Source organism: Colletotrichum gloeosporioides (assembly GCF_011800055.1).
Source record: "Colletotrichum gloeosporioides strain Lc1 chromosome Unknown consensus_27, whole genome shotgun sequence".
Classification (NCBI taxonomy): domain Eukaryota; kingdom Fungi; phylum Ascomycota; class Sordariomycetes; order Glomerellales; family Glomerellaceae; genus Colletotrichum; species Colletotrichum gloeosporioides.
The window spans coordinates 43,222-68,543 of record NW_025544672.1 but is presented as its reverse complement, the minus strand read 5'-3'; the positions used below and the strand labels follow the sequence as shown (position 1 = coordinate 68,543).

General features: G+C 55.6%; 7 protein-coding genes across 7 annotated transcripts; 3 read left to right on the top strand and 4 right to left on the bottom strand.

Annotated features, from left to right (window-relative positions):
- Nucleotides 1-300: 300 nt before the first annotated feature.
- On the top strand, nucleotides 301-1,408 carry GCG54_00007398 (Regucalcin; the record flags this gene model as incomplete). The annotated part of the gene is made up of 2 exons (XM_045407379.1): nucleotides 301-727; nucleotides 918-1,408. 2 exons carry the CDS (start codon nucleotides 301-303, stop codon nucleotides 1,406-1,408), a joined length of 918 nt encoding a protein of 305 aa, XP_045266824.1.
- Nucleotides 1,409-2,919: 1,511 nt separating this feature from the next.
- On the bottom strand, nucleotides 2,920-4,404 carry GCG54_00007397 (Alpha N-terminal protein methyltransferase 1; the record flags this gene model as incomplete). The annotated part of the gene is made up of 3 exons (XM_045407378.1): nucleotides 2,920-3,037; nucleotides 3,261-3,596; nucleotides 4,106-4,404. 3 exons carry the CDS (start codon nucleotides 4,402-4,404, stop codon nucleotides 2,920-2,922), a joined length of 753 nt encoding a protein of 250 aa, XP_045266823.1.
- Nucleotides 4,405-7,582: 3,178 nt separating this feature from the next.
- Nucleotides 7,583-8,304, top strand: GCG54_00007396 (uncharacterized protein; the record flags this gene model as incomplete). Its single annotated transcript, XM_045407377.1, has 2 exons — nucleotides 7,583-7,671; nucleotides 7,722-8,304. The coding sequence occupies 2 exons, from the start codon at nucleotides 7,583-7,585 to the stop codon at nucleotides 8,302-8,304; spliced, it is 672 nt and encodes a 223-aa protein (XP_045266822.1).
- Nucleotides 8,305-10,541: 2,237 nt separating this feature from the next.
- Nucleotides 10,542-11,013, bottom strand: GCG54_00007395 (uncharacterized protein; the record flags this gene model as incomplete). The annotated part of the gene is made up of 2 exons (XM_045407376.1): nucleotides 10,542-10,653; nucleotides 10,727-11,013. The coding sequence occupies 2 exons, from the start codon at nucleotides 11,011-11,013 to the stop codon at nucleotides 10,542-10,544; spliced, it is 399 nt and encodes a 132-aa protein (XP_045266821.1).
- Nucleotides 11,014-13,421: 2,408 nt separating this feature from the next.
- On the top strand, nucleotides 13,422-14,612 carry GCG54_00007394 (uncharacterized protein; the record flags this gene model as incomplete). The annotated part of the gene is made up of 1 exon (XM_045407375.1): nucleotides 13,422-14,612. The coding sequence occupies one exon, from the start codon at nucleotides 13,422-13,424 to the stop codon at nucleotides 14,610-14,612; it is 1,191 nt and encodes a 396-aa protein (XP_045266820.1).
- A 713-nt stretch (nucleotides 14,613-15,325) lies between these two features.
- GCG54_00007393 (putative peptidoglycan-N-acetylglucosamine deacetylase) lies at nucleotides 15,326-19,034 on the bottom strand (the record flags this gene model as incomplete). Its single annotated transcript, XM_045407374.1, has 3 exons — nucleotides 15,326-18,283; nucleotides 18,331-18,658; nucleotides 18,709-19,034. 3 exons carry the CDS (start codon nucleotides 19,032-19,034, stop codon nucleotides 15,326-15,328), a joined length of 3,612 nt encoding a protein of 1,203 aa, XP_045266819.1.
- Nucleotides 19,035-21,344: 2,310 nt separating this feature from the next.
- On the bottom strand, nucleotides 21,345-22,932 carry GCG54_00007392 (uncharacterized protein; the record flags this gene model as incomplete). The annotated part of the gene is made up of 3 exons (XM_045407373.1): nucleotides 21,345-22,209; nucleotides 22,260-22,781; nucleotides 22,853-22,932. 3 exons carry the CDS (start codon nucleotides 22,930-22,932, stop codon nucleotides 21,345-21,347), a joined length of 1,467 nt encoding a protein of 488 aa, XP_045266818.1.
- Nucleotides 22,933-25,322: the final 2,390 nt, after the last annotated feature.

Sequence of the window (25,322 nt, the reverse complement as noted above, 5' to 3'; positions counted from 1 at the left end):
CCAGAAGACTACAACTCTCGGTTCCAAGTGCAACTAAAGAAAGCGGAACCACTCGTTGTCGGGTTTCCTTCGGATAATTCTGGGGGTTGACAACACAGTGGCAGCAAGCAAGGCGCCGCTTGCAGAGGACATCCCGGGTCAATTCTGCAAGGAATAACCAACGTCTCTTCTCATCGCGAAATCCCTCATCAACCTTTGGGTCGACAGGAAACTCTGAGATTCTTCCCCGTCACGCCAAAAACGTAATCGGACGGAAAGGGCCGCGCAATCACTTCACACCTCCCGCAGCACCTAGTAGCCATGGCATCATCCCTTGAGCAGTGGAAGGTCGACAAGCCTTACCTCAACATCCACTGCGCGCTGGGCGAGGGGCCTTACCACGACAAGAAGAACAACCTCCTGCGCTTCGTCGACATCAAGAAGAAGCAGGTCCACATCGTCGACCTCGCCCGGGGCCCCGCGTCCCTGCGCACGCTGCAGCTCGACGTCCCTGTCGGCGTCACGGCCGACATCGAGGGCGTCGACCCCAAGGACCGCATCCTGGTCGGCCTCAAGTATGGCATCGCCGTCCTCGACCTACAGACGGGCGAGTACGAGTACGTCGGCAAGCCGCTCAACGAGCAGCGCAACGAGCGGCTGAGGGCCAACGACGGCGCCGTCGATCCTCACGGCCGCTTCTGGCTCGGTACCATGACGGACTTTGGGTTGGGCGATTTTCAGATTGAAGGTATGTCGCAGCAGCAGCCAGCAGAGGGGAAGGCAGTTGAAGCGGTCTGACGGACGTCACGACCCATGTTCAGGCGTGCCGCCCGTTGTCGTGACAACACACTTCTTCACCGCATATACTCCTCAAGCCCCCAAAAGGCAAACACACAGCAGCTCTGAAGCCAACTCACGATACTAACTGCACCCGAAAGGCGCCCTGCACCGCTTCGACGGCACGTCGGGCAAGGAGGACGTCGTCAAGGGCCTCATGATCCCCAACTCCGTGGGCTGGTCCCCGGACAACACGACCATGTACTTCACGCACTCCACCGAGCGCAAGGTGTACGCGTGGGACTACGCCCCCGCGGACGGCGCGCTCTCGCGCAAGCGCGTCTTCTACACGCACGACGGCCCCGGCGAGCCCGACGGCTTCCGCGTCGACGAGGCCGGCAACCTCTGGCACGCCGTCTACGGCGAGGGCCGCGTGCTCAAGATCTCCCCCGAGGGCACGCTCGTCGGCGAGATCCTGCTGCCCACCAAGGCCATCACCTGCGTGCAGTTCGTCGGCACCGAGCTCTTCATCACGACGGCGTCGCTGGGCGAGGACGAGGAGGCCACGCAGGAGCAGCGCGAGAACGGGGGCGCTCTGTTCCGCGTCGACGTCGGGGTCAAGGGGCTCGATTTCTTTGAGTTTAAGCTCTGAGCTGGCAGCATGGCGCATAACGGGCCTCTTTTGCAGGGTCGCTACGGAGTACTACGAGGGGAGGGGGTGGAAAGTTCACGATGGAGTCAAGTGTCTCAGAGACTCCTGAGGGAAAGAAAGTTTCGATGGATTCGACGAGGGATGAGGTGACCCGGCGGGTTGTCAGGGTCCTTGACTGGTCACGATAGTAGAAACGTGGTTGGTGATGAATGACGAGAATGAAGCATACGACACCGCTCTTTGGGCTTTTCCTCCCCATCCCCCTCCGTCCTTGCCGCGCTTTGCAGTGCGGCTTCCCATTTTTTCGCCGCTGCTAAAGAAAAAAAACTGCGCGTCGAGTCGTGTCGCGGTCTCTGAGTGGCTCCCCCCCTTCTGTTCCAGTCCCGGTCCAGACAAAGATCGTCAACACGACGCTGCGACGACACCTTTCGCAGAGCACACTCACATGAACCAATCCGTGGTGCAGCCAGCGGCATACTCAACAAACCTCCTGCGCTTCCTGCGGCTTCACGATAATTTTTTTCGGGTTCGAAGAGCGGCTTCGTGTCTTTGCGTGTGTTTTATTGACTCGTGGCCATGTAAGTCGAGGGTTTGCTGGCTGGCTTGCTCTGCTATGCTGCATGTTGGCCCCCAACAAACCCCGTATGATTACACTAAAAAGGGACTGCAAGCAGCATGCAGGAGGCTCGCCTCACTTTCACACCGTCCAGGTGGAATTGCAGTTTGGGCACCAATGCCTAATGCCTCCGAGAGAATACAAGTACACGTTTTTTCTGTCAGATTTACTGCACATTGTCACAGCTTCGTGCATACCCTTTCCCATCGCCGGGAACGTATGACAGCCAGCGAAAACGACGTGGGAACGACGCAGCTAGTGACGTCCGACATCGCTAGATGGGGCAAGCAAGGTCAAGAGGTAGGGTCGAGTAAAACCCAACCGCACGCTGCACACGCCCACGCAATACAGACCACACGCCCGTCCGTCGCGTATCTGCATCTGCAGTCGACGTGGCAGGCCTCTCTCGTCCACGGTAGATTGTATGTGTACATGGCACGCGCTCACGACCCTGTACCACATACTTTTGTGCTCTTTTTTCACCTCTCGTCTGCTGTTCACAAGAGTCCACCCCGGTTTTTCCAGATCGGAGAATTAAAGTGGTTCCCACGAACGAACGACCGGGGGCCTGCCGCATCGTGCAGTTAGATCGGAGCCCGAGCCGCCATGTCATCCCATCCCATGCTGGCTGCGCCTGGGCCTCAGAGGCCGGGACGCACGCGGGACGACCTAGCCCTAGGGGGGATTCTGCATCTGGGGGCTAGTCTAGCCCGTACCATTCCTCCATCGTCTTCCATCCGGCCGGCCCCCCAATCCCCTGGTCTCCCGGGCATCAGCCCCGGATCCATGGTTGGCTTGCCGCTTACCGCCGCCGCCGCCGACGTTCGCCGCCACGGGTGTCGTGTCTGGCCCCCGCCTGTTCTGTCCGCCACCGCTGGTTTCTGCCCCGTCTGCACTACTTCAGTGCGTACATGCGTACCGGGAACAGTTCCTTGGGAAAGCCACGCTGCAGCTCCGTCCTGATTAGGCGGAGACCCGCTTCCTCGAAGAGGCTGCGGAACTTCTCATCCACTCTGTGTGTTTGTTGCACTTGCGTCAGTCTATGCAGGTGTCTTGCATGCATCCGTATATACGGGCCATTGGGGGCAAGGAACAAGGAAAGAAGACGAGAAAACAGGGCCTGGCCGGCGTTTGACTCCGGCAGAAATTTTGCCACCGCGGTGGTTGGTGATGGAGTGTAAGGGACGAAAGCTCGGGAAGGATGAACGGGGCCGGGTATAGCGCATGCTAACTCACCTTGTCACGCTGCTGTCGACGTCGTCAAACAGGTCAACACCGCTAGTGCTCAGGTTCTCCTTGACGACGATCACGCCGTCGGTGGGAGCAATGACCTCCTTGCAACGACGCAGGTAGGCAACGAGCTGCTCGTCGGTCAGGTGGCCGACGCACCATTGGTTCCAGACAAGGTCGTAAGCGGTGCCGTCGAGGGGCTTCCACTCCTCGAGACCAATGTTGAAGACGGAGCCGACGCCCAACTTCTCCTGAAGAGCGGCGGTGAACTTGGCGATGGGTTCGACAATGTCGACTTGTTCAGCTACATCGAGCATGAGTCCCTCTGTGATGCGGCCGATGCTGGGGTTCGAGGGTCAGCAGGGATGGTCGTGACATGGTACGGAGACTTGGGTCGGGGAGACAAGGGCAGGGGGTGTATGTCAGAGGTACCGGTGAGAGGTTCCGACACGAGGAGGCAAAATGGAGAAGGCCCAGGGCGCAGAACAACGGGGTCAGGCGAGGCAAATCATTAGCTCGGCCCGCCTTGCAGTGTCGTTGTTGCGGTGGGTTAGGGGAGAGGTGATGGGCATGGGATGGCGAAAAGAAGGGGTAGGACTGAGAATAAGTGAGAGGCGGTGAGGGAGTTGAGTGACGATATGGCGGTGAAAAGGGAAAAAACGACGGGGGTCCGTGTATGTCGGTGGTGGTGGTGGTGGTGTTGGTGATGTGAGATGGGAGCAACCAGAACCAAACCAGCCGTCAACCTTCCGCCGGATACATGACACTTGAATGTAACGGGTACCGAATTGACGAAACCCTCGGGCCTGGGAACAATGACAAGAGGAAAGCGAAGAGAGAGAAAAACTCACCCGGCCCCGCCTTCCAGAGCGCGGCTCACCGTCCGCAGACCGCTTTTCGTGCCGATGCCCAGCTTGGCCAGAAAGTTGCGCGAGCCCTGCAGGTCGACCTTGCTGATGTAGGGGAAACCACCCAGCATGCCGTTCACGTCGGCATCGATTCCCTGCCAGTAGGAACGGCCATCTTTGGCGTTGATCTTGGCGTCGGGCGGCGGTGTGGTGGTGGTGGCTGCTGCTGATGCTGCAGACTGCTCTCCCGCTGCTGAAGATACGGCCGTGGCTGCGGGTGCCGTTCCTTCGTCGCCGGGCATTGTGACGCACACGCACGCGCACGCGCAATCTGACTTGACTGCCTCGGAGGTGGTGGGTGGTGGGTGGTGGGTGGTGGGTGGTGGGTGGTGGGTGGCGGGCGGATGCGGCGTGGTGGTGAAGAAAGATCGGAGGCGGTCGGGAGCGGTATGACATTGTTGAAGAAGCGCGCCGGAGCTGCAATGCACTGACGTACAGGAGGGGGACGTTCGATTGATGCATGGCGGTACATTATGCGAGTCTGACACTGCTTAATAGGGTGGACTCAAGATTTAGTCGCCTAAGCATTCCTATCCATCTAAGCAGGCAGAGACCCACAGATAAGGCTGATAAGACACGCCTGCCGCCCCGGTGCCTGGCGTCATCACGGAAAGCCCCTAAAACTAAGGTTAACTTTGCAACCTTAGTACGCCCGCCCGCCCGCCCGGGGCCTAACGACGCCCACTGCGCGCAATAAAGTTGACCTAAATGCTTGCTGAATTTATCTGCACTAACGGGAGTTTCTTTTGCCTTTAATCTTCTTTATATCCATCTGAACCGCTTCCCCAAGCTTATCTCAGCTCATGCACCTGTCAGCCTTGCCCGTAAAAGCTACGTGGGATGCGCGACTCTCAACGTCTTTTCATCATGGGCGCGGGTGGTGACTACATGCCATGTGCGACTTCACGTCTCTCCCGCCGCGACATCAGCCAGTGCCCGTCTCTGATCTCAACTCTTGCATTGCTGCCTCATCTGCGCCCGAACAACAAGGTGCTTACGATCGACCGTTAATGCGGCCAGAACCGACCGCCTGGGACGCGCGGGCTCCTCGACGAGATGATTCACGTCGACAGATTCCGGATGGTTCCTCAGGCGACAGCTTCTCTTACACCAGTCAGGTGACTTGGACATTTCCCGTTTGGTAATTCTTGCGATGGCGCGATCAATGTTTGAAGGTCCGTCCAGACGACAGCAGCGTCCACAATCGAGAAAAAAAGTCGCCGTCTCAAGAATAGGCCGTCGCTAGCGAACGGCAGCCATCATCCGCAGAACAATTGCTCCCATCGGCAATGTCAGAAGGACTGTCACCATCTCCAGATGAAGCAGATATTCCAAACCGGACCTCAACGAGGCAACTGTTCGTCTCCGCCGCGGGAGAGCAGGCGATCATAATGTGGAAACCCGGCTGCGACGTTCTTCGCGATGCGCTTTGGCGACTCCGGCAAAACTTGTCTCCAAACCACCACGGCTCAAACTTCCCGAAATACCTCGACAGGCCACCGCCTGGCCCGTGTCTCGAATCGCAGAGATTTTCTTCCAAATCACCCAAGCCGATCCTGGAGATCCAGTAGGCTCGCGAATCTGGGGTTGCCAAGACATGTAACCAACATGCAACCGCTGCAAACGGGCGTGGGATCCCTTTTGGAACAAAGGATCTGCAATTATCACGAGAAGGGGCAGACGTCCCTTCCTGTACAAGGCGTCACCCTGGATCCCTCGGCCACCGCCGTTGCACCTCAACGTCGACATCATGTGAAGCCCGTGGCTACACAGCCCGTTTCTCAGGTTCTGCGTGGTGCGGTCCAGGCTTTCTCGGCCAGCGAGGGCCTTGCGGCTGCATGCAGGCAGACTCGCAGCCGGGTCTTTCCTACACACTACCACGTTCTGATACTGGACCAGGGGGGGTCTGAACACCAGCAGACTGGGTCCCCTTTTCTTCCCCGCGGGGGCGGAACCTACGGATCGCGTGAGAGCTCGCCAGACGGGAATCCACTAGCAGTTCGAGGCAGTTGATGGCGCTCCCAATGGCTCGGTATTCCGGCAGGTTTTGTGGCGCATTTTGCTACTGAGGAGTACCGCCTGCTTCCCAAACCTAAGCCTTCCAGTGTCAAGAAAGCTTGATTGACAGCGGCGATCGACCTTGACCGGCACCTTCTACCCGCGACGCGTCAGTCTTTTGATCCTTTGCATCGCGAATATGCAATTTTTCATCGAGCTTTGCTCGGCGACGAAGAGATCCGGAATTGGATCGAGCTCCATTGGGGGCCGGACGCTAGCGTCATGGGCAAGTATGCTTAGGCAGGTATGCTTACTTGACATCACCATGTCCTGGTCATTTGTAAACTGGGAAGATAAACGGTTCTTGACAGAAGTTACAATGTGCGTAATCCTCCAAGGGAACGGCTGAACTTCCAGCCTATCGAAAGCCTTCGTTCTCGGTGTCGAGTCGTGGATGGCAATGCAACGAATGGCTCTGGGCAGAAAGCGAAGCCAGGTCGGACGAGGCGAGGTGGTTTGAGGCGGTTTGACTTTTCTCGCCTCCTTGCAAGATGTTTTGCAGCTTGTGGCCCCGACGCCTTCGGGCCAGAAAGCTTACTGCCTCAAACGTGGTGAGAACAGCAAGGGGGGATCTTGCAAAAAGGCACGAGCCAGACAAGGGCCGATCACCCGCGGCTGTGGTTATACCAGCGTGTGGGCTCCTGTTCCTCCTGCTTTGTCGCTGAGACCAGGCCAGGGGCGGCCATACAGATGAGAGCGCATTCGAATCAAGCATGAATAACCTTGGCTGGCGCAGTGGGGGTCTTTTCTCGTCTGCAGAGCATGATACGCGATGAGGAAAAAAAGAAAAAGGAGAGATAGGGTGAGGGAGACTGGCGACATCGGACGAAGGATTAGAGTTTCGGTTGCTTCGAGCACCTTGCCCCTTTGAAGGTCTGGATGTAAGGGACTTTGGACGACGATGGACCGAGTTCCGAAACACGACTCTGCGGTTGGCCTGACTCAACGGTGTTGCTATTCTGAATGATGCGATGAGAGAGGCAGCAGCAGATGCGCCATCTACACAATCCGGTCTCTTCACGCGAATCCTTGGAGTGGCTCAGCACATCGCGCCTGGACATTGACGTCTGTCTGCCCCTGGGCTTGGGGGTTTCAGGCTCTCGGTCACCCTCTCTCGACATGTTCCGCTTCACGCCACTCTCAGTCTTGTTGTTGAGGTCCCGGTTTGGGACGAGAGGCGGGTGAGTACATAAAGGCTTCAACCCATCCTCTCTCTTGGCGGTTCTTGGATTGATTCGACGGCAGGCCTCACAATACCAGATTTAATACATACATTCCCTTACAACCAATTTCAGTTCACCAAATCGACCGGGTTCGATTATCTAATTCATCAATAACTTCGGTTCACTTCAGTCCAACAAAATGAAGTTCCTCACATTCTCCCTCTTCCTCGCCTCGACACTCGTTAGCGTCAGCAGTGCTCCCGCCGATGTTGATAGCAGGGCTGTCACGTAAGTCAAAGTTGCAGTATCTCAACGATCATCACTAACACGCACCGCAGTTTCACCAACTATGATCAGCAGTTGCAGGAGCGTGACCAGGAGCCCCGCGGGGTTTCCGTCCCCTCCTTCAACGGAGTTGAGACCACCAGCGGTGTGATCGCCGACGTTCAGGACGAGGAGGAGGCCGTCCCCGTCCGCGCCCGCCAGCTGCTGAAGAAGAAGAAGGGCAAGAAGGGAAAGAAGGGCAAGAAGGCGAAGAAGGCTAAGAAGGCGAAGAAGGCCGCCAAGGCCAACGCCGGCGCCGCGAAGGCCAAGGGCAAGGCTACTCCTGCTGCTGGAGCTGCCAAGGGTAAGGGCGCCGCGCCCGCTGCTGGTGCTGCCGGCAAGGGTAAGGGCGCTGCTCCCCCCGCCGCCGCCCCGGCTGGCGGTGCTGCGGCCAAGGGCAAGGGAACCAACCCTCCCGCTGCTGCTCCCGCCGGTGGTGCTGCTGGTGCTCCTCCTCCCGCTGCCCCGGCTGCCGCTCCTCCTGCTGCTCCTCCTGCCGCTCCCCCTGCCGCTGCCGCGAAGCCCGCTGCTGCTGCTCCCGCCGCCGTCGCCCCGGCTCCTGTCGCTCCTGCGCTCCCCGTCGCCAAGCCCAACTAAGCTATCTGCTTTTAGCGGTGTTGGAGGCGTAATGGAAGGGTCGCCGGCACTGGTGCCGGTTGCTTGATTCACGAGGGCTACGGAAAGCAGAGTACCATACGGACTACTGGATCTGTAACGATATGAAAAAAAAGCTTATCCTACATAGGACGTCCGGTCCTAAGGGATTCTCCAGCCATTTGGCTTGGACCGGCGCTGTACGGAGGGTTCAGGGGTAGTTGAGACCGGAGCGCGGAAGTACATAGCCACGACGAGCAATTCAAGCGTCAGACGATTTCTTTCTCAATGATCATGTGTTGGTGATTCTGTTTGCAGACTTCTCGGAATCGGGTCCGTATTGGCCCCAGTGACATCAACAACACCGTGATCCGATAGGTATGACACGAGATATCTTGGCGCTATGATGCCAATTATAGGGGTTTATCGTTTCATGGGTTGCCCGTCCACAGAAACATGTTTCGTGTGTTGGTCAATGCTCGGGCGTATGCGGGTAATACGCCATGTACCTTGCGGTCGTCTCGTCTGTTTGTGTGCAAAAAGTGTAAATCGCTGCTGTGTGGGTGTGGTCGATTCGAACAAGAACGCGACGAAAAAAAGAAGGTTGGCACAAGACGGGCCTCCATCTCTCCGGAATCTGATCGACATTGCGAATGCAACCCTCTCTGATGGATTTTGCGGAGTGGATGGCGGTCCACTCGGACATTGAATCACAATCGAACAATTCTGTTTGATTGGAATTGACGGGACTTGGCGCAATATCTGACAGAGTCGCCGCCGTCGCTTCGCTTCGCCCCTCGCGCGCAAACATGTTGCCTTTTTGGAAACTGTTCCGGGATGGGCTCTGGTGACCGAAATGCTCCGGCCGATCCACCCGGGAGCCCGGCCTGCGGTGAGCCAATGAGCACCCCTCGTCAACGACTCAAGCCTTTGACGGGAATCCTTTCGCTTCCCTTCCCATCCGAGCGTTTTTTTCTTCTTCTGCGCCATCACACCTGATCCACCGACCAACGTCGAGTCCACTTTTCCTTGGTGTTTTCTCTCTTTTCTCCCGCCCGCTCCACTGAACTAGCTCATCGTCTCCAGTCTCGTGCTCATGCAAAGAAAAATCTCTTCGCCGGCCCCCTCCTAGCGTCTTGGGCACATACTGCTTCTCGTCTTCCAACATCCACCTCGGCTCATTCAGCTGAAGCGGCCGGTTGGCCCAATGGCAAGGCGTCTGACTACGATTCATCGTGCAATCAGGAGATTCTGGGTTCGACCCCCAGGCTGGTCAAGTTTCTTTTTGCTGCGTCTTCACATCCTGGCGGCACGGTGATCTTTTTGATGTGCCTGCTACACGCTTGTTTCGACACTGGCCCTGTTTGCCGTCAGAGTATACAGACTTATCTGCTGTGTTTGTCTCTTTTAGCTTATTGTTCCTTGAGAAGGACGTTGGTCGTCGTCGAATATTCAACGACGTCGAGTCAATTCCTGGCCGTGGAGAAATAACGATAAGCTTAAAAAGGTGACAGAACTCAGTGAGCCGCTAGTCAGAAGTTACCACAGAGTTTGATCTCGCGTGGCCCGTCGCGTGCTGCGATGTGGCCTTCGCCCTGCATAAACTCAAGCCGTCATTCTGAGCTTGTTCGCCAGACGTCATGACTTGGAAGGGGTATCTTGGTCAACGAAATGGTCCGCGCTGGCAGAATTCGTAGACAGTTTGATGAGCTGTGGTGATAATTATTAATACCTGTACGACGAAGGCATTGAGAAAGGAGGAGTTCAGCGGCCGATGAATCCTACATCAACCTAGCGACCGACTGCCTGAGCGCCGTGTCCGACCCTCTGATCACACCAAGGGTTCAGGGGTCCCCTCGACAGCGTCAAGGTTCAACTTCGGTAGGCGTTAGAGACGTCTTATCCCCGAATGTCCTCTTGGGTCTCGGAGCATATCCTTGGATGACTCTGGTTGTCGTAGTGCGCGCAACCTCACTTATGCAATACGATAAGCTTTTGCTGATTGTTTGTCTTATGCCAAATCGAATTTTGCTGCATGCTTCACGTAGCGAATCGCACGAAATATTGTTTCAGTCTCTTTGTATTTATCTTTTGTGCCTTCTATGACTCATCCGGTTGAACTAATGCTCCAAGTCTATGCTTCTCGTGGGTTTCCTCGCATGTCTATGCTACTACTTTTGGTCTTGTTACCGCCCCTGCCTGGCTTCCGATGGCTCTTCAGCTTTCTATCTCATGACTTTTCACAGCTCCTGCTCAAAGCCCACGCGTGCGGTAAAAGGCCATATGGTTTGTTCGGTACAGGTCAAGCTCAAAGAAAAGATTCCGAGGACCGGCGACGCGCTGTTTACCACGCTGCATGCGAGCTGGTAGCAGTTTGAGATCAACGAATGCGCATTTTTTTTCGGTTGGGTATAACAAGACACACCATTTCGCAGATGGGACCTTGACAAAGGATGCTGTCTTTTGCTCGGGTGCGACTTGAACACGCAGCATACGAGAATCTTCATTATCGTCAGCTCGATCAATGTCGATAGCACGCTGAAAAATGTCCGGCACCATGTAAAATATTGGTTCCTGTGAGACCCATCTCCGCGTGAGAACGTCTCCAACTGCCCATACCGCCGTCTTGATTGGAGCGTTGGTGTCCAAGTCGTGATCGATCATGTTGTTGGACGCATCCAGAATCCACCGGATAACGGCTACATTGGTCATGGTGCTGGACGAGATAATTTCTGCCAATCGATTCATCCTGGCAATGAATACATTATGGCATGCGTTTAGGTTTCCGGATTGGATCATGAAGAACAACGGGCCGAACAGCTGGCTCGCGTTTTCCTCGGTGCAATCAAAGGAAGAATAATCTGGCTTCCACGTGGTTTCGACAGACCAGTGGTAGCACGGGCCCCAGCGTGCTCGCTCATTTTGTTTTAAAATAGCATTCTTGAATCCCGTTGCAAGTTCGCTGTGATCGTGGAAGAGTAAACGCTCCCAGTCGTCAATCGAAGCTTGAAGAGTGGTATTCCTTTTAGTCAAATTCGTGATATCCTCTTGGAGTTCCTCAATATCTTCCTGGAGATCGTCAATCGCGGGTGGGGCCATGGTTGACGTGAACCGGGCAAGTCGCAGCACTCAATAGCGTTCCTCAGCTCGAGTTTGGGCTTCGTGTAAACTGATGGCAATTGGCATCCAAAGCAGCTATCGGTTCCGAGATAAGGTACCCTGGTATGAGTGATGTCAGTACACAATCGCCGCCGTTTCCGTTCATTTTACTGACCTATAAACTGAGATCTGCTGGAAGAATCTTGTCGTGAACGTCTGTGGTCAGTTGGATGATGTTTCTGGTCGTTGCCTGCGGGAGGTGTTTCTGGAAGATACGACTGGATTTGGTCGAGTCCAAGTGATGCTTAAGAAGAAGGGACACAGGTGGCCATTGGGAATTTACTGAAGTGCGACTACCTAATTAAGGGCGGGATCCTGCCTTACCTACCCGACCTTGATCTTGGCCCTTCCCTATTTGCGAGGCCCTCCTGCTTCCAAAGTCTATCTGGCTTTCGGTCACACCTTCCATCAGATGTCATCTCCCAACAAGAGCTCATAACACATTGACCACGGCAGTCACCTCAGACATGACGCATACAATGGCCGCGATAGAGACAACAAGTCCAAACTGGATTGAGGGTTTGCTGCGCCATCACATATTCGAATATCCCTTTGGGTTCTCTTGCGAAAACCCCGGCAGTAATAACCAACAGGTGCGCAACTTATCGTGACGTCCCACCTTTCCTCGTGTGCTGTCCTCAGAGACCTGCTGTCCCGGGGCCTGCCGTCTAAGCACTCGCCAAAGTGAATCCTGCCAAGGACCTGAATCGGGATGTCATGACACGACATGGCCAACACTACCCATTTAGAATGGTCCCCTCGGACGAAAACCCGTACAACCTGACGCTGTATGCCAGCAACTGACCGTCTTAGAGAACAGTCCATCCAATTTAGGCGTGTATTGCTTAGACAAGCCATATCCTTTGTCAAACGCATACCTAGGAAGATACATAGTGTGAATTGAAACTATGCTTCAATGTTTCTCTCGCCATTGTTTGTTTGGGCATCTCACTCTCTGTCAACATGATCTATGTCCGTCAAAGACAACTGATGCTTTAGGCAAAGAGCAACACTATCAGAAACCGCCCCAGGCCCCTCAAGTACTGTATGTCATGGTGTAGGAGGAAAAGCTGTGAATTACTGCCTCTCGCTCTTTCCATGATTTCTGCTTAAATTCTTGCTGTTATATCTCTCGCGTTATAGGTTTCCTGAACACTCTGTGAACCTTTCTGTGAAAACCGCCAGCACTTTCCAGGTGTCTTTGAGATACAGCTTTTCAAAGAGTAGAAATCAGTGAACCACTGAAAATTCGTTCCTTCTTTTTGATGCTCTGGTGATAGCTTCATCCCTGAGGACCCCACAAAAGCTCACCTCTCTGCTGTTCTGACTTTCTCTTCCACAGCAACATTTCACATTCACCATCAAGTCCCAGTCATCCACTCTCAGCAACTGAGAAAGCTGCACATTGGTGCTTTTTGTCACTGCGCTTTTTTTGCTACAACACCCCACGAATCAAACAATTTTCTCCTCGCACTCTGGTTTCCACGACACCACATCTCCCCAAGTCTTTGACATTGCATCCCTACTTCTCACAACACGACCAAATAAACGCTACTTGGAGTGAGAAGACAAGCTGATACCGGGGCCGCAGCTTCCTCAATTCCTCCTCACCTGCAGTCCTCGACCCAGCCTAAAAATATCACCCTCCACAACGAATCATCAATCAGCTCGCGACTTTCAGCCACCTAGCTGAAGACTTGGTTCGATTAAACGTACGAAACAAGATCTAAAGGGATCGAAGTGTCGTTCCTTCCTTCCTCCATACCTTGGTTATTTCACCTCATCAGCCATAAATATCCATCACCCGCTTCGACTCTCCCACCACAACATCTCAACAACATCACAACCACACAAAGTGATTCACCACAACAACAATTTTCACATTCGCCCTCCACCCGTTATATATCGACGACCACAGCCTCGCCCTCATCCTTCCAATCCCTCACCCGACAACCGCCACCATGGTCAACACCAAGTCTCCCGAGCTGGTCGAATACCACCAGTTCCTCATCAACCGCATTCCCTCCAACGTCACCGACGCCTTCCGCATGGCAATCATCGACGTCATCGAGAAGCGCGTCGAGTTCCCCGACCCCAACGACTGCAACCTCCTGTGGTACATCCAGAACGAGTACGAAAACGACCGCGAGCCCAAGGCCGCCGAGGTCGTCGCGCTGGCCCTGTGCTACGAGAAGGGCGCCATCGAAGGCGGCATCTACGAGATCCAGCAGGAATACTATGCCAAGCACTCCGACCTCGCCCACAACATCCACAAGTGGACCATTGCCGGCATCGCCGGCCAGCCTGTCCAGGAGACGGATGAGAGCGGCACCGCTTCACCTGACGCCGAGTTTGCCGACCCTTATGATTCTCTCCAGCAGCCTGATCCCTTCACTGATCCGTCCGAGAGCTCCAATGCCAAGGGAAAGCGCAAGGTCTCTGACGAGGACGACGAGGCCGCCAAGCGGGCCCGACTGTCTCGCCTCTCCCACAACGACTACACTGACAACGAGGACACACCCCTCCTCAACAAGCTCATGGCCAACGTCTTGGCTCCTCCCAAGAAGTCCTCCAAGAAGGGCACCCCCAAGACCGCTGCTTCCTCCTCCCGCAACCAGAGCCAGGACGCCAACCCCGGCCCGACCGCCAACCTGATGGTGACCTCGTTCCCCCGCGTTCCCATGACCAGCAACCACGCTGCGACGTCCGACAGGAACAACACGGGTCAACGCCAGATGCCCGTCACTCCGAACGCCAGCTCTCGCCGCACTAGAACCAGCCCCGTAGAGAACCCGGAGGCGGCCAAGACAGCCCAGACCCAGGCCATCATCGACGTCCTCCACAAGCAGGCCACCGACAAGCTGGCCCATGCCGAGGCTCTTCGCAAGGAGAACTCTGCTGCCCTCGACCAGCGGCCCGCCGACATGGACCTGGCTGCTCTGACCGAGCACGTAACCCACACCAACGGCCTCAACTCCCGCATCCACTCCTACCACGAGAGCGCCATCAAGGACCTGAGCGAGGCCGTCCGCCTCCAGCGTGAGCAGGACAACGCCTCCTTCAACCGGCTCAACCACATGGAGAGCATTCTCAGCGTGATCGGTAGTGCCGCCCGCTGCACTCTCAGCCGCACCTACGAGTCTGAAAACTGAACGAGCACAGTCCGTCAAAAATAGTAACTTGTAAAACAAAGGATTTTGAACCATGCCCGGCTTTTTGAGATAAAGGGCGAATTTTGATTTTTGCAGGTCGAATTGAAGATGCGAGAAGTCAGGCAGGTAATGAAGTTGGTTCGGAAAGCTCAGGAGTATTCGAGGCGTTGGACAAGGATTCAGATACCCAAATTGGGGGTTGTTTTTCGCAAAGCTAGATAGACTGGGCCAGACCATGCTGAATACACTGCATTGAATGAGAAGCTTTCACCCATGATGTTGGTATACTGTGGTGCCTGACTGCTACACTGCTCATTGTCATATACTTGCTGTGATGAGATACTGCTATAAGGTATGGAATGCTGATGAGCTCCGGGCAGGATGGCTTGAACAGATGAAACTCGCAAGAAATAATTGAAACGAGAGATCAATTTTTCTTTCTCTAATAAACCCAAGTGGGCTACTTTACAAGCTGGTTCTACCCAAAAAATGAGAGGTATTGATCGCTCTATATCAATGACGATGCTCCCCAATCCATAAAACTCCAAAATGAACAAGTAAAAGAAAGACATGACGAGAGAATAAGAAAAAAAGAAATTAGTGATTACAACAGAGAGATTTTACTTCTCTTCCCACCCCATGTACTTTGTTGGCAGACAACAGTTTTTGTTGTCATCAGAAGCAGCGCTGAACTTTTTTCATCTTCTCCTTTTTTAGAAGCAGGTACCCCATTCCGGCTGGCAGCCGTTGAACGCGTAGCAATTGCCATTGTTCCAAACCCACACTTTTGTAGTCGCACATTGACCTTTACTCGTGCAGCAAAGACCTGTTCCGCACTTTTGTCCCAATGTCGAACCACAGGAGTCACCGACGTTGTTGACGACCTTGACAACCTTGGCCGTCTGCGAAGAGGCAGCGGAAGAGGAGGTCGTGGTGGATGTCAACAACGTGGAGGAGCTGAAGCTGCTGCTGCTGCTGCTGCTGCTGCTAGAGGACTGAACGCTGCTGCTGGTATCGCTGCTGGAACTGCTGATACTACTACTAGAAGACTGAACGCTGCTGCTGGTGGCGCTGCTAGAAGACGAGCTGCTGGAGCTGCTACTAACAACGGCATCGGGAGAAACGACAGCACTACTGGTAATGATAACAGAGGAGCTGACAACGACATCCGGAACAACGACAGAACTACTAGTAGCGACAACAGACGAGCTGGCAACGGCATCAGTAGAACCAGAAGCACTGCTGGTTGTAACGACCGTTGAGCTACCAACGACATCAGCAGCAACCGAAGCACTAGTAGTGACAACAATTGAGCTGCCAATGGCATCGGCAGAAACGGAAGCACTAGTAGTGACAACAGAAGAGCTACCAACGACATCAGCAGCAACCGAAGCACTACTAGTAGTAGCAACAGTGGAGCTGTCCGTGGTGGTCGATTGGGACGAAGATACGGTCGAGGTATTACCTGGCAGAGGTGGTTGCTGCGGAGGAAGAGCCTGAGAAGTAGTGTTAGCAGAAGGTAAGATAGAAGAGGTCAGCGTCGATGCGCTTGTGACCTCGGTTGACATACCACATGTGCCAAATCTGGATTGACATCCAGTGCCACAGTGAAGATCAGTGCTACCGCAGTAGCCGTACGCCGAGCAACAGTTTCCAAAGGTGGAGCCCTGGCAGGTCTCCGATCCCGAGGCGCCCGTGTTGCCGCACTTTCCATCAAGAGACACGTTCACATCCGAGCCGGTGCCAGAGCACTTTCCGAAGCCGCTCTGGCAGCCCGTCTCGCAGTGAGCGGTGGTGTTACCGCAGTAGCCGTAAGGCGAACAGCAGTCACCAAAGTTGGTGCCCAAGCAGTTGAAGCCCTTGGTGCCACCGCAAGAGCCGTCGCTGGAAGGGTTGGTGTTGGTAGACGCCGAGGCGGAAGCAGTGCGAGTACCGCTGGCTTGACCGGCAGCGGAGCTTGCTGCGGAGGTTCCGCCGGACGCGGAGCTCTGGCAGCTGCCGAAGAGAGACTGGCAGCCAGTGCCGCAGTGGGCATCGGTGTTACCGCAGTAGTTGTACTGAGAACAGCAGGTACCTCCAGAGTAGCCGACACAGCTCTTGCCGGCCGCGGCACCACATGTTCCATCGCTAGTGGCCGGGAAGGTGGAGCTCGCGAGAGGAGCAGAGGCAGAGGCGGTACCGGCAGAGCTGGCGCGGGAGCTAGAGCCGGCCGCGGCACTTGCGGTGCCGCTGGGGGATGTAGCATTGACAGAGCTGCCACAGGTACCGAAGACACTCTGGCAGCCAGTACCGCAGTGAGCGTCAGTGCTTCCACAGTAGTTGTACTGGGAGCAGCAGCTGCCCTGCGAATATCCAATGCAAGTTCTGCCGTTGTTGCTACCGCACTCGCCGTTGTCGGAAACAGGAAGGGTTGAAGAGGGAAGAGAAGCGGTGCCAGTGCTGGAACGAGAGGCAGACGATGAGCCCGAAGCCGTGCCGCTGGCCGTGGATGAGCCAGACTGGGCGGAAACGGAGCCAGAAGCCGATGCAGAAGAAGAAGACGCTGAGGCGGTGGACGAGCCGGAGGCAGAAGTAGAGCGGGAAGTAGACCCAGAAACAGAGCCTGAAGTAGAGCCCGAGACTGAAGATGATCGAGTCAGAGAAGAAGTTCCTGTGCGAGAAGTAGACCCGGTGGTGGCAGCAGTGACGCTTCCGGTAGCGGAAGTGCGAGAGCTGGAACCAGTGCTGCTTCGAGTGCTGGAGCTGGAGCCAGTGCTGGAACGCGAACTGGAGCTTGAAACCCGCGACGACGAGCTGGAACTCGTGCGAGCGGTCGACGAGCTGCCACGCGAAGAAGAGCTGGTGCGTGAGGAGGAGCTGCTGGTGCTGCGACGAGAAGTAGATGAAGTCCTACCTGTGCTGCTGGAGCCGGCGTTGCTTCCGCAGTTACCAAACTTGGACTGACAACCTGATCCGCAGTACGCGTTGGTGCTACCACACCAGCCATTGACGGAACAGCAGTTTCCAAAAGTAGATCCAAGACAGGTGTTTCCGCTGGTTCCACCGCAGGAAGCGTCGATTGAGACAGCCAGGGACGTGGAGGTGGGAAGCGTGGTCGCGCCACCGGTAGAGAAAGCTACAGTGGTTGTCTTGGATGCCGTGCTAGCGCAGACCGCAGGGCTGGATGCGGTGATGTTGAAGTTGTAACCGGGGTTGCCGCGACGGTACCAGTTTTCAACGGGATCGCCCAAGCACTCGCCAACGGTAACGGCCCTCCAGCCGTTGGCAACGACAGAGTCCAGAATGTGAGGAGTAAGAACTTGAGCAATCTGCTGGTGAATGTCGTGCTCGATATGCAAGTACGAGCCGTTGCAAGGAGACTTGGCCAGCATGGCTTGGTCCCACAGGTTGACACTAACGCCGATCTGGCTGGGGTCAGTGTGCAGGTAACCCTGAGTGTCGAGATCAAAGTAGGTGATGTGGTAACCAAGGTCGGCCATCTGTCCCTGGCACTCGGATCCGCAGATGGAGTAAGGAGGACGCATGTAAGTAGGGTAGAAGCCCAAGATGTCGGTGAAGGCGATCTCGTTGTACACCATCTGGTTCTTGCGCTGGGCCAGAGTCAAGGAGTCGAGGTTCTCGTGAGACCACGTGTGGCTGGCGATCTGGTGACCCTCGGCAACCATGCGCTGCTGTTGTCAGATCCCTGGCAGATTGCGGACGTACTTGGAGGTCTTACCTGAATGGTGCTAACATAGTTGGCGTTGATCATACCCTTGCCGATGTTGTTACCAGTGATGAACCATGTTGCAACAGCGCCGTGAGCCTTGAAAGCATCCAGCATACCATCGGTGTAGAGGTAAGGACCGTCGTCGTAAGTGATGGCGACATCACCGTCGTTGACGCAGTTGTAGATACCAACTCCGCCGTAGGGAACGCTACCAAGCTTGGGTCTGGCGTCGTTAGAAGTGTCGGGGCCGCTTGGCTTTTGGTTGCCATCGCAGGCAGGGCCGTAGCTGATTTGGCAATCAGGGGAGTTGCAGTAGGCAGGTCCCCGACCACACCATCTGTCCAAGGTTAGCCACTGATTGCATGCCAGAGAAGCATTGGAAGATACCCAGAAGCCGAACAGCAGTCGCCCGGGTTGCAAGCTCCCAGCTTCGGACCACACTGCGATCCATCTCCGACCGCGATTCCGGAGGGCAGGGCCTGTGTCTGGCCGGATGTCTGTCGGGCTTCGAGGGGGTTGGTAGCATCGCCACGAGGTTTGAGTGGCACTGATGGAGGGTTCCATGCCTCGTACGCCGCACGCTTCTTTCGCAAGTCGTCGGGCCCACGGCGTCCCCAGATGACGTTCATTTGAGGCTCATGCTCGTCGTTGCCGTGTGCATGGACAAATTCCAACCCAGTGAGGGAGGCGAGGAGGAGGGGAGACCAACGCATTGTGGCTCGCTGTATTAGACAAAACTAAGATATGAAGTATAGTGAGTGGTGCAAAGAAATAAAAGGAAAGGGCTAGGAGATAAAAGAATGACTCCAAGCTTCTTGTAGGGACACTGAAGCACCTTGATAGAGGATACCGAGAAAAACAGCCTCTCATGATTCGAGCGCGGCCATCGAAGTTATATACAGCATGGGGGGCGTCGAGGATGAAGTCGTGGCATCAGAAACGGCGTCACATTCTCCACAACATGGTTGCTGATGAACGCAAAGAAGCACCCCCCACCCCTCTCTGGGAGGCTCGAGCAGTGATGGATGGAAATTAGAGGGTCAAGAGGCGAGGCCGCCAAGTAGCCGGGTCGGGAAAGTTAGCGTGGCGTCAAAGATTCTCGATCACCGTCTGGACGGGTAGGAGCAACGAACTCATCGGCATGGAATCGCCGTGATGTGCGCGCCTAGCCTTAGACACGCTGCAAACCGGCCCACCCGTTCTGAAGAAATTCATTGAGCTCGTCGCCAAGAGCGAAAGCGATAAAGATGCCATGGTAGTGTTCAGGTGAGACCATACCGAAGGCAGCGAGACGGGAATAGGAACTGATGAACCGATGGGGACGGTAAGTGAACACGAAAGAAACGCGGTCAGAGCGGGCTGGGCGACAAGCCACCGGTTGCGACTGTGACTGTGGGAGGAAACGCCAGGACGAGCCGAAGACGCCAGTGGCTGTACGGGGCCGCACCGACGGGTTCGAAGAGGCTCGAGGGGTGTGGAATGCCACGCCGTGGTCACATCGTTGGACCCTTCTGGACGTCCGCTATGAAAGGCGAATGAACGGAGCGAGTTGTGGAGGTTGTCGAAGGAACAAGAAAGAGAACCGATCATGGACAAGCCTGGTCGGGCGCGCCACAAGACATCACCCGTTCCAAGGCTATCTTGGGAGCCTGTTCCGTGGTGTTGAAGCCTACCTCCGTGTCTGTCCATTTTGGCTCCGGGTAGAGTAGCGATTCTGGTCCAGAGTCAAGAACGCGGCAGCACTAGACCAAACCCGGACGTGCCTGACAGTAGCGCACCCCGTTGATTGGGCCATCGCTGGCAAGATCGGAGAAAAAAAAATAGAAATGGGACGAACGCATTCGGGTTGCCGGTCGATCTCATCTTTCATTCCTTTCTCCTCCACGGGGAACCCTGGATGCTTGGCTCTGCCGCACCGCGTTGGTGAGCAGCGTCCCCTGACACCTCAGTGCGTATCCTGCAATCTGCGTCAGTATCCGTCGCCCGGCCATGTGTTGATGTGGTCTTGGCGTTGAACTACCCGATCTGGGCAGAGGGCAGGCCATCTCTCAGATGTTGAGATGCAGATTTGACTTCAGGTCAGAACAGACGCGAGCCCACCGGTCTGGTCAAGCTTGCAGATGACGTCCTTGCGCCTGCATGGAAGCCTAGCCATGATACCTAGTTGAACGAAGCGCCTGTGCGATAAACAAACAAACAAAGCAGTGCAGACTTCATCGGAGGATCGGCATGGCACAGGTGCTGTCATCCCATCGTCTTCATGCATCTCGCCTCTCGGCCGGCTGCTTGGGCCGAGTCGCGCGATAATATTTGGACCAGGGTGAACCGAGTTGTTGGTACCGTCGTTAGCAAACCGAACCCGAGCTCCCGCGACGGCGTGCCCGCTGCTTGTAGATGTGGCCGGTCAAGTTCTCACTGAAACCATGCAATTGGCTGGGCGAAAACAAGCTTGTTCTCCGCGGAATGTTCATTTGAAATTGTGTCCTGCTTGACAGCTCCCACACTGCCCTCCCGAATTGTCCCCGATGTGCCGGTAACCCGGCTACCATTGTGCTGAATGAGGTTATGCATATAAACTCCATGACGCCCGACGCCACACTCTCCGGAATTGGTATATCAATCCATTATCGGACCATTCCTCGCCTCGTCTGGGTGACGTCGGCCACAACCGCACGACAACCCTCTGTCCAACGCCGTTTGCGGAAGCCTCGGCATTCGCGGCAACCTAAAAAAATCAGTGCCCCCGCTGGTATTGAACCACGGTGTGCATCTTAAAGATCCCCCCCTCCATACTGTTAAAGCACCGTCATTTCGGATTAGTTGATGTAGAACATGACTTCCCTTGTCGCCTCAACTTTCGTTGTTGTACCAACTGGCATTGTCGTCCTGGTGTCGTTGACGTTTCCCCGGAGCATTCCGATCCGACTGTGGTAAACGGTCAGCTTTATCGGTTCGCCGAGTCGTGGCATGTCGCGGGCCCGGCAATCGCTTGTCAAGTTTTGGGGTTCTGTTCGGTCCTGTCCTTAGAGTGGTTGAGAGCTCCCCGATCCCTTCGCGGCGGCTATCGCTTTCGCCTCTTCAGCCATCGCTTTAGCCTTGGCGTCGGCGTCGTCAGTGGATCCCGGGCCGGACGGAGAGGAGCCGTCGCCCCCCAGACCGTAGTCGAGCTTGAGCATTTCGTCGAGGTCATGTTCGTCAAGGTCGTCTAGTCCATTTGCTTTGGTGTCAGCTGGTTTGTTCTGGGCGTCGCCTTCGGCTTGCTTCTGCTGCTCCTGCTCCTGCTTCTGCTGCTCCTGCTGCTGGTTCTGCTGCTCCTCTTGCTGCTTCCTCTGCTCCTCTTGCTGCTTCTGCTGCTCCTCTTGCTTCTTGCGCTCCTCTTCTGCTTGTCTTGCGGCCTCTGCCTCACCTTCTTTTTTACGACGCTCGTCCTCCTCCGCTTTTGCTTTTGCCTGTTCTTCGGCCTTCTGCTTAGCTTCTTTTTCTGCCTGCTCTTTCTCTGCGTCGGTGGGGCCTATACCTCCTTCTCTGTTGTCGCCGTCGCAGCGTTCGCGTTCGAGTTTCATGTCCATGATCAGGCTGACCTCGGGACAGTAGTCAAAGATCTTCTTGCGCTGGGTCGGGTTCTTCCAGACTTTGTCGGGAAGGTTTTTGCCGCCGTCGGGAATGTGGTATCCCATCGGCTTCTCCATGTAAACCTCTTCAACGGCGAGGGCGCCCTTCTTCCCGTGCGCCACCTTTTCCCCCTGCATCACCCACAGTCTCTTGCCGTACCACTCATCTTCTGCTTCTGTGTTGTTATATCTCTCCTGGAATTGCAAGACCCTCTTGATAGAGGATACTCTACGGAGGGAAAGACCGCCGTTACCCGAGAAACGGTCGTCGGGCGTTCTATGCGTGGGTTAGGACGGCAGTAGTATTGATGTATGCGGTTGACTTACTTGGGCGCGCCAGCCCAGCTCCAGTCCAACCATTCATTCAGACTCGTCGGAGAGTTGGAGCACAGGATGCTGTCCGACTCGAACTTGAGGATCCACTCCACACCAGGGAGGAACTCGTCGTAGAAACGTCGGTCGGTCAAAAGGCGGTAAATGTGCTCCTTGGACTCGATCGACCAAGGCTCGGGAAGGACCATCAAGTCCAGCTTGCCAATGATCTGCTGGTGCTTGACGCCGTAGCTCCGAGAGATGCTTACTGTGCTCTTGTTTGAGCCGATGAACAGGAATCTCCAGTCAGGAGGCACGACAGACGTCATATGCAGCAGCTGGGGAACGAGGTGAGGAAGCGGACGAGGCTCGATGATGAGCGCAAGCTTAGACGCATTGTATCTAGCCCTCGGGTCGTCGGTCGGATTCCAGTCGACCTTGATCTTGGGAATCTTCTGCCGCGCCTCATCCAATCGTGACCTGAATTGCGCCTTGATCATGGGCTGGTAGCCCGGGAGGATGTGGGCGAACCACCATCTGCACGAAATGTCAGTCGCGCGCGCTGGGTAGAAGAGCACATGATTGCATATGCAGGCGGGAAGACGAACGTGATAGCCAATGAGGCAAGAAGCAGGAGCTTGCCTTTCGTAATGGCAAAAGCGCTCGTTGAGGAGTTTGCGGCAGCCATGGCGAATAGGCGTCGACGTCAAAGGACGCGCAGCGAGACGAATGTGAAGGGATCGGCTGTCGGATGTTTTGGACGGAACAGTGAGTGATGGTGAAGTCGAAAAAAAAATGTCGAGGCAATACTCTCAGTCGAGGGAACGAAACGCTCGGGGTCGGCGGAAAATCAGCGGCGCGTCATATCGAGTTGTGAAACCGCCGAGAAAGAATGCCAATATGGACTTGGTTTCGCGTTGTGGACAGCTTGACAGGTCCCTAGAAGGGAATTGGAGGGAGTCCAGAAAGTTCGCCCCGACGCGCAGGAATTCCGGGGGTATTGAGGCTGAGTATCGTTCGGGTTCGGTGTGCCGGGAGGAATTCAGAGACAAGGTCTGCGAGGGATAGGAAAACGAAATACAAGGGGTTCAAGGGCGATCAGAGAACCTGAGATAGATAGGGCACGCAATGGCAGATGACGAGTCACTGCAGGAGGAGCCGATGCTGCTGAGCCGAATGTCATCAAAATGTCCGTACCGTTGGCCACGTCCGCTTCACGGACTGGGGCGCGGGAGGAGGGGGAGGCCTGGAAATCAAGCAATTCCACTTGCGCCCACAGTAGAGAGCACGCACCAGCACTAACACCACTGATTTGGCGAGGAGGGTGGGGGGAGCTACTAGGCGCGGGATATGTGGGAGCGAGAGCAGAGGGCCCTGCAAAGCGTCTAGACTGTGGTTGTTGGTGTTCGAGATCGAGTCGGCCTCTGGGGGAGGTGGTGGCACATGGAGCACATGGGCGCAAGGGAGGAAAGAGACAGAATCAAAAAAGTGACCGGCAGGTACCCGCAAGTACCGCCCGGCCGGCCAATGTCTGGTGCTGGCGTGGCATGCAGGGAAAGAGCTCATCCCGTAGACCCCACCTTCCCGGGTCGCTCCTCCCTTCCACGTCGCCCTTCCCTGCGTCAACCCAAGGCCCGTGGACTGGACAGTGAACACTGCAAGAGCCCACGGCGGGCGCCCAGGGAAAGGGCTCCCTGCGTTGCGACTCGCTCTTGTGATCCGGGGTGAGCGATTCAGCACCGGCTCGTTGTCTCTCCGTCCAGTCTCTTTTGCCGCCCATCACAATCACTTGAGATCATTTCCTCGGTCAATGGGTTCGTCAATCATCTTGGAGCTCCTCAGTCGCCCCAACTTTTAATTGCCACGAACTATCATTACTCGAATTAACCTCACCTTGCATACAGTCTGATATGGAACCACCGCCCATTCGCGCACGGCTTATCGCAACTCCAGATGACAGTCGAACCTGCAGCAACACCATTGCATGAAGGCCTCAGTGACGGCCGTCTGCATATGCGGATGATGTGCCTGGTAATAATGGCGCTGCCTGGCTGAAGCTCTGAGCAGGCTGCGCTCGATAGCCTTCCGCCCGAGAACAGCGGCGGACTTCAGGACACCGTTTCTTTTCCATCTCGAGAGATGAGTCTATTTGATTAAACGCTCCAACGCTGCTTGTCAACGCCCGCTCCGCTCCACGCTTTCCATGCGAGCAACAAGAATGCTGCCGTCGTGTCGTCTCCAGAAGGAAGTTGGAGCTGCTCCGGGTCCGAGGAGCGATATGAGTACGGCCAAGACATTGTTATCTCACGTCCTCCCTGCATGGTGTGGAGGAACCAACCGAGCGAGGCTGGAGCCTGGAGAAACAGGGCTCGCGATGTGCAGCAAGGGCCATCTATTGTGACCTACCGACACCTGCGATTGGTTTGGACTCGGCTCCCATTCAAAGAGTCGTACAATGTATGCGAGCGCAGCAAACCCAGTGCCAAGGCAGCGAGACACAGCATCGTCTGTTGCCTGCATGAGCCATCGCAGTCGGGCGAATTGCTAACGGTGTCACAGTGTATCAGTGTGCGCGCCGTTCGTTCGTGTAATAGCCTTTCGTCTGAAAAACTCAAAAGCGATGATCATTTCGAAGCCTCGAGAAATTTGAGACAGCGCCACACACGGTCCTCCCTTGTGTGCCCTTGCACCCAGTCTTTTTTGGCCCAGGGTCTCGGTCTGTTGTACTCGCTGGGGAACCGAGATTGATTTGACGTTGGATCAAGCGATTGACGAGGCTCCCGTGAGTCTATGACAATTCGTCTCGAAGAAGCGGTAATCGGGAGTCCATGTGCTACCCGTAGACAGCGCAACACACCATCATGCTGCTAGCATTGGGCGACGCGCTGTGGTTAGTACCCCTGGGCTTTAATACGGCCCGGCTAATGGGTGACACGGCCGGCGATACCGAGAGTGCGGCACGGGGGACTGTTGGTTTGCGATTGCGACCATGGCCTGCACGTACTCGGTACAGGGCAAGGTACCCCGAGCCTCGGAGGCTGTTGCGAAAGTCGCCGGCGCTCACGAATCGGTTCGCAG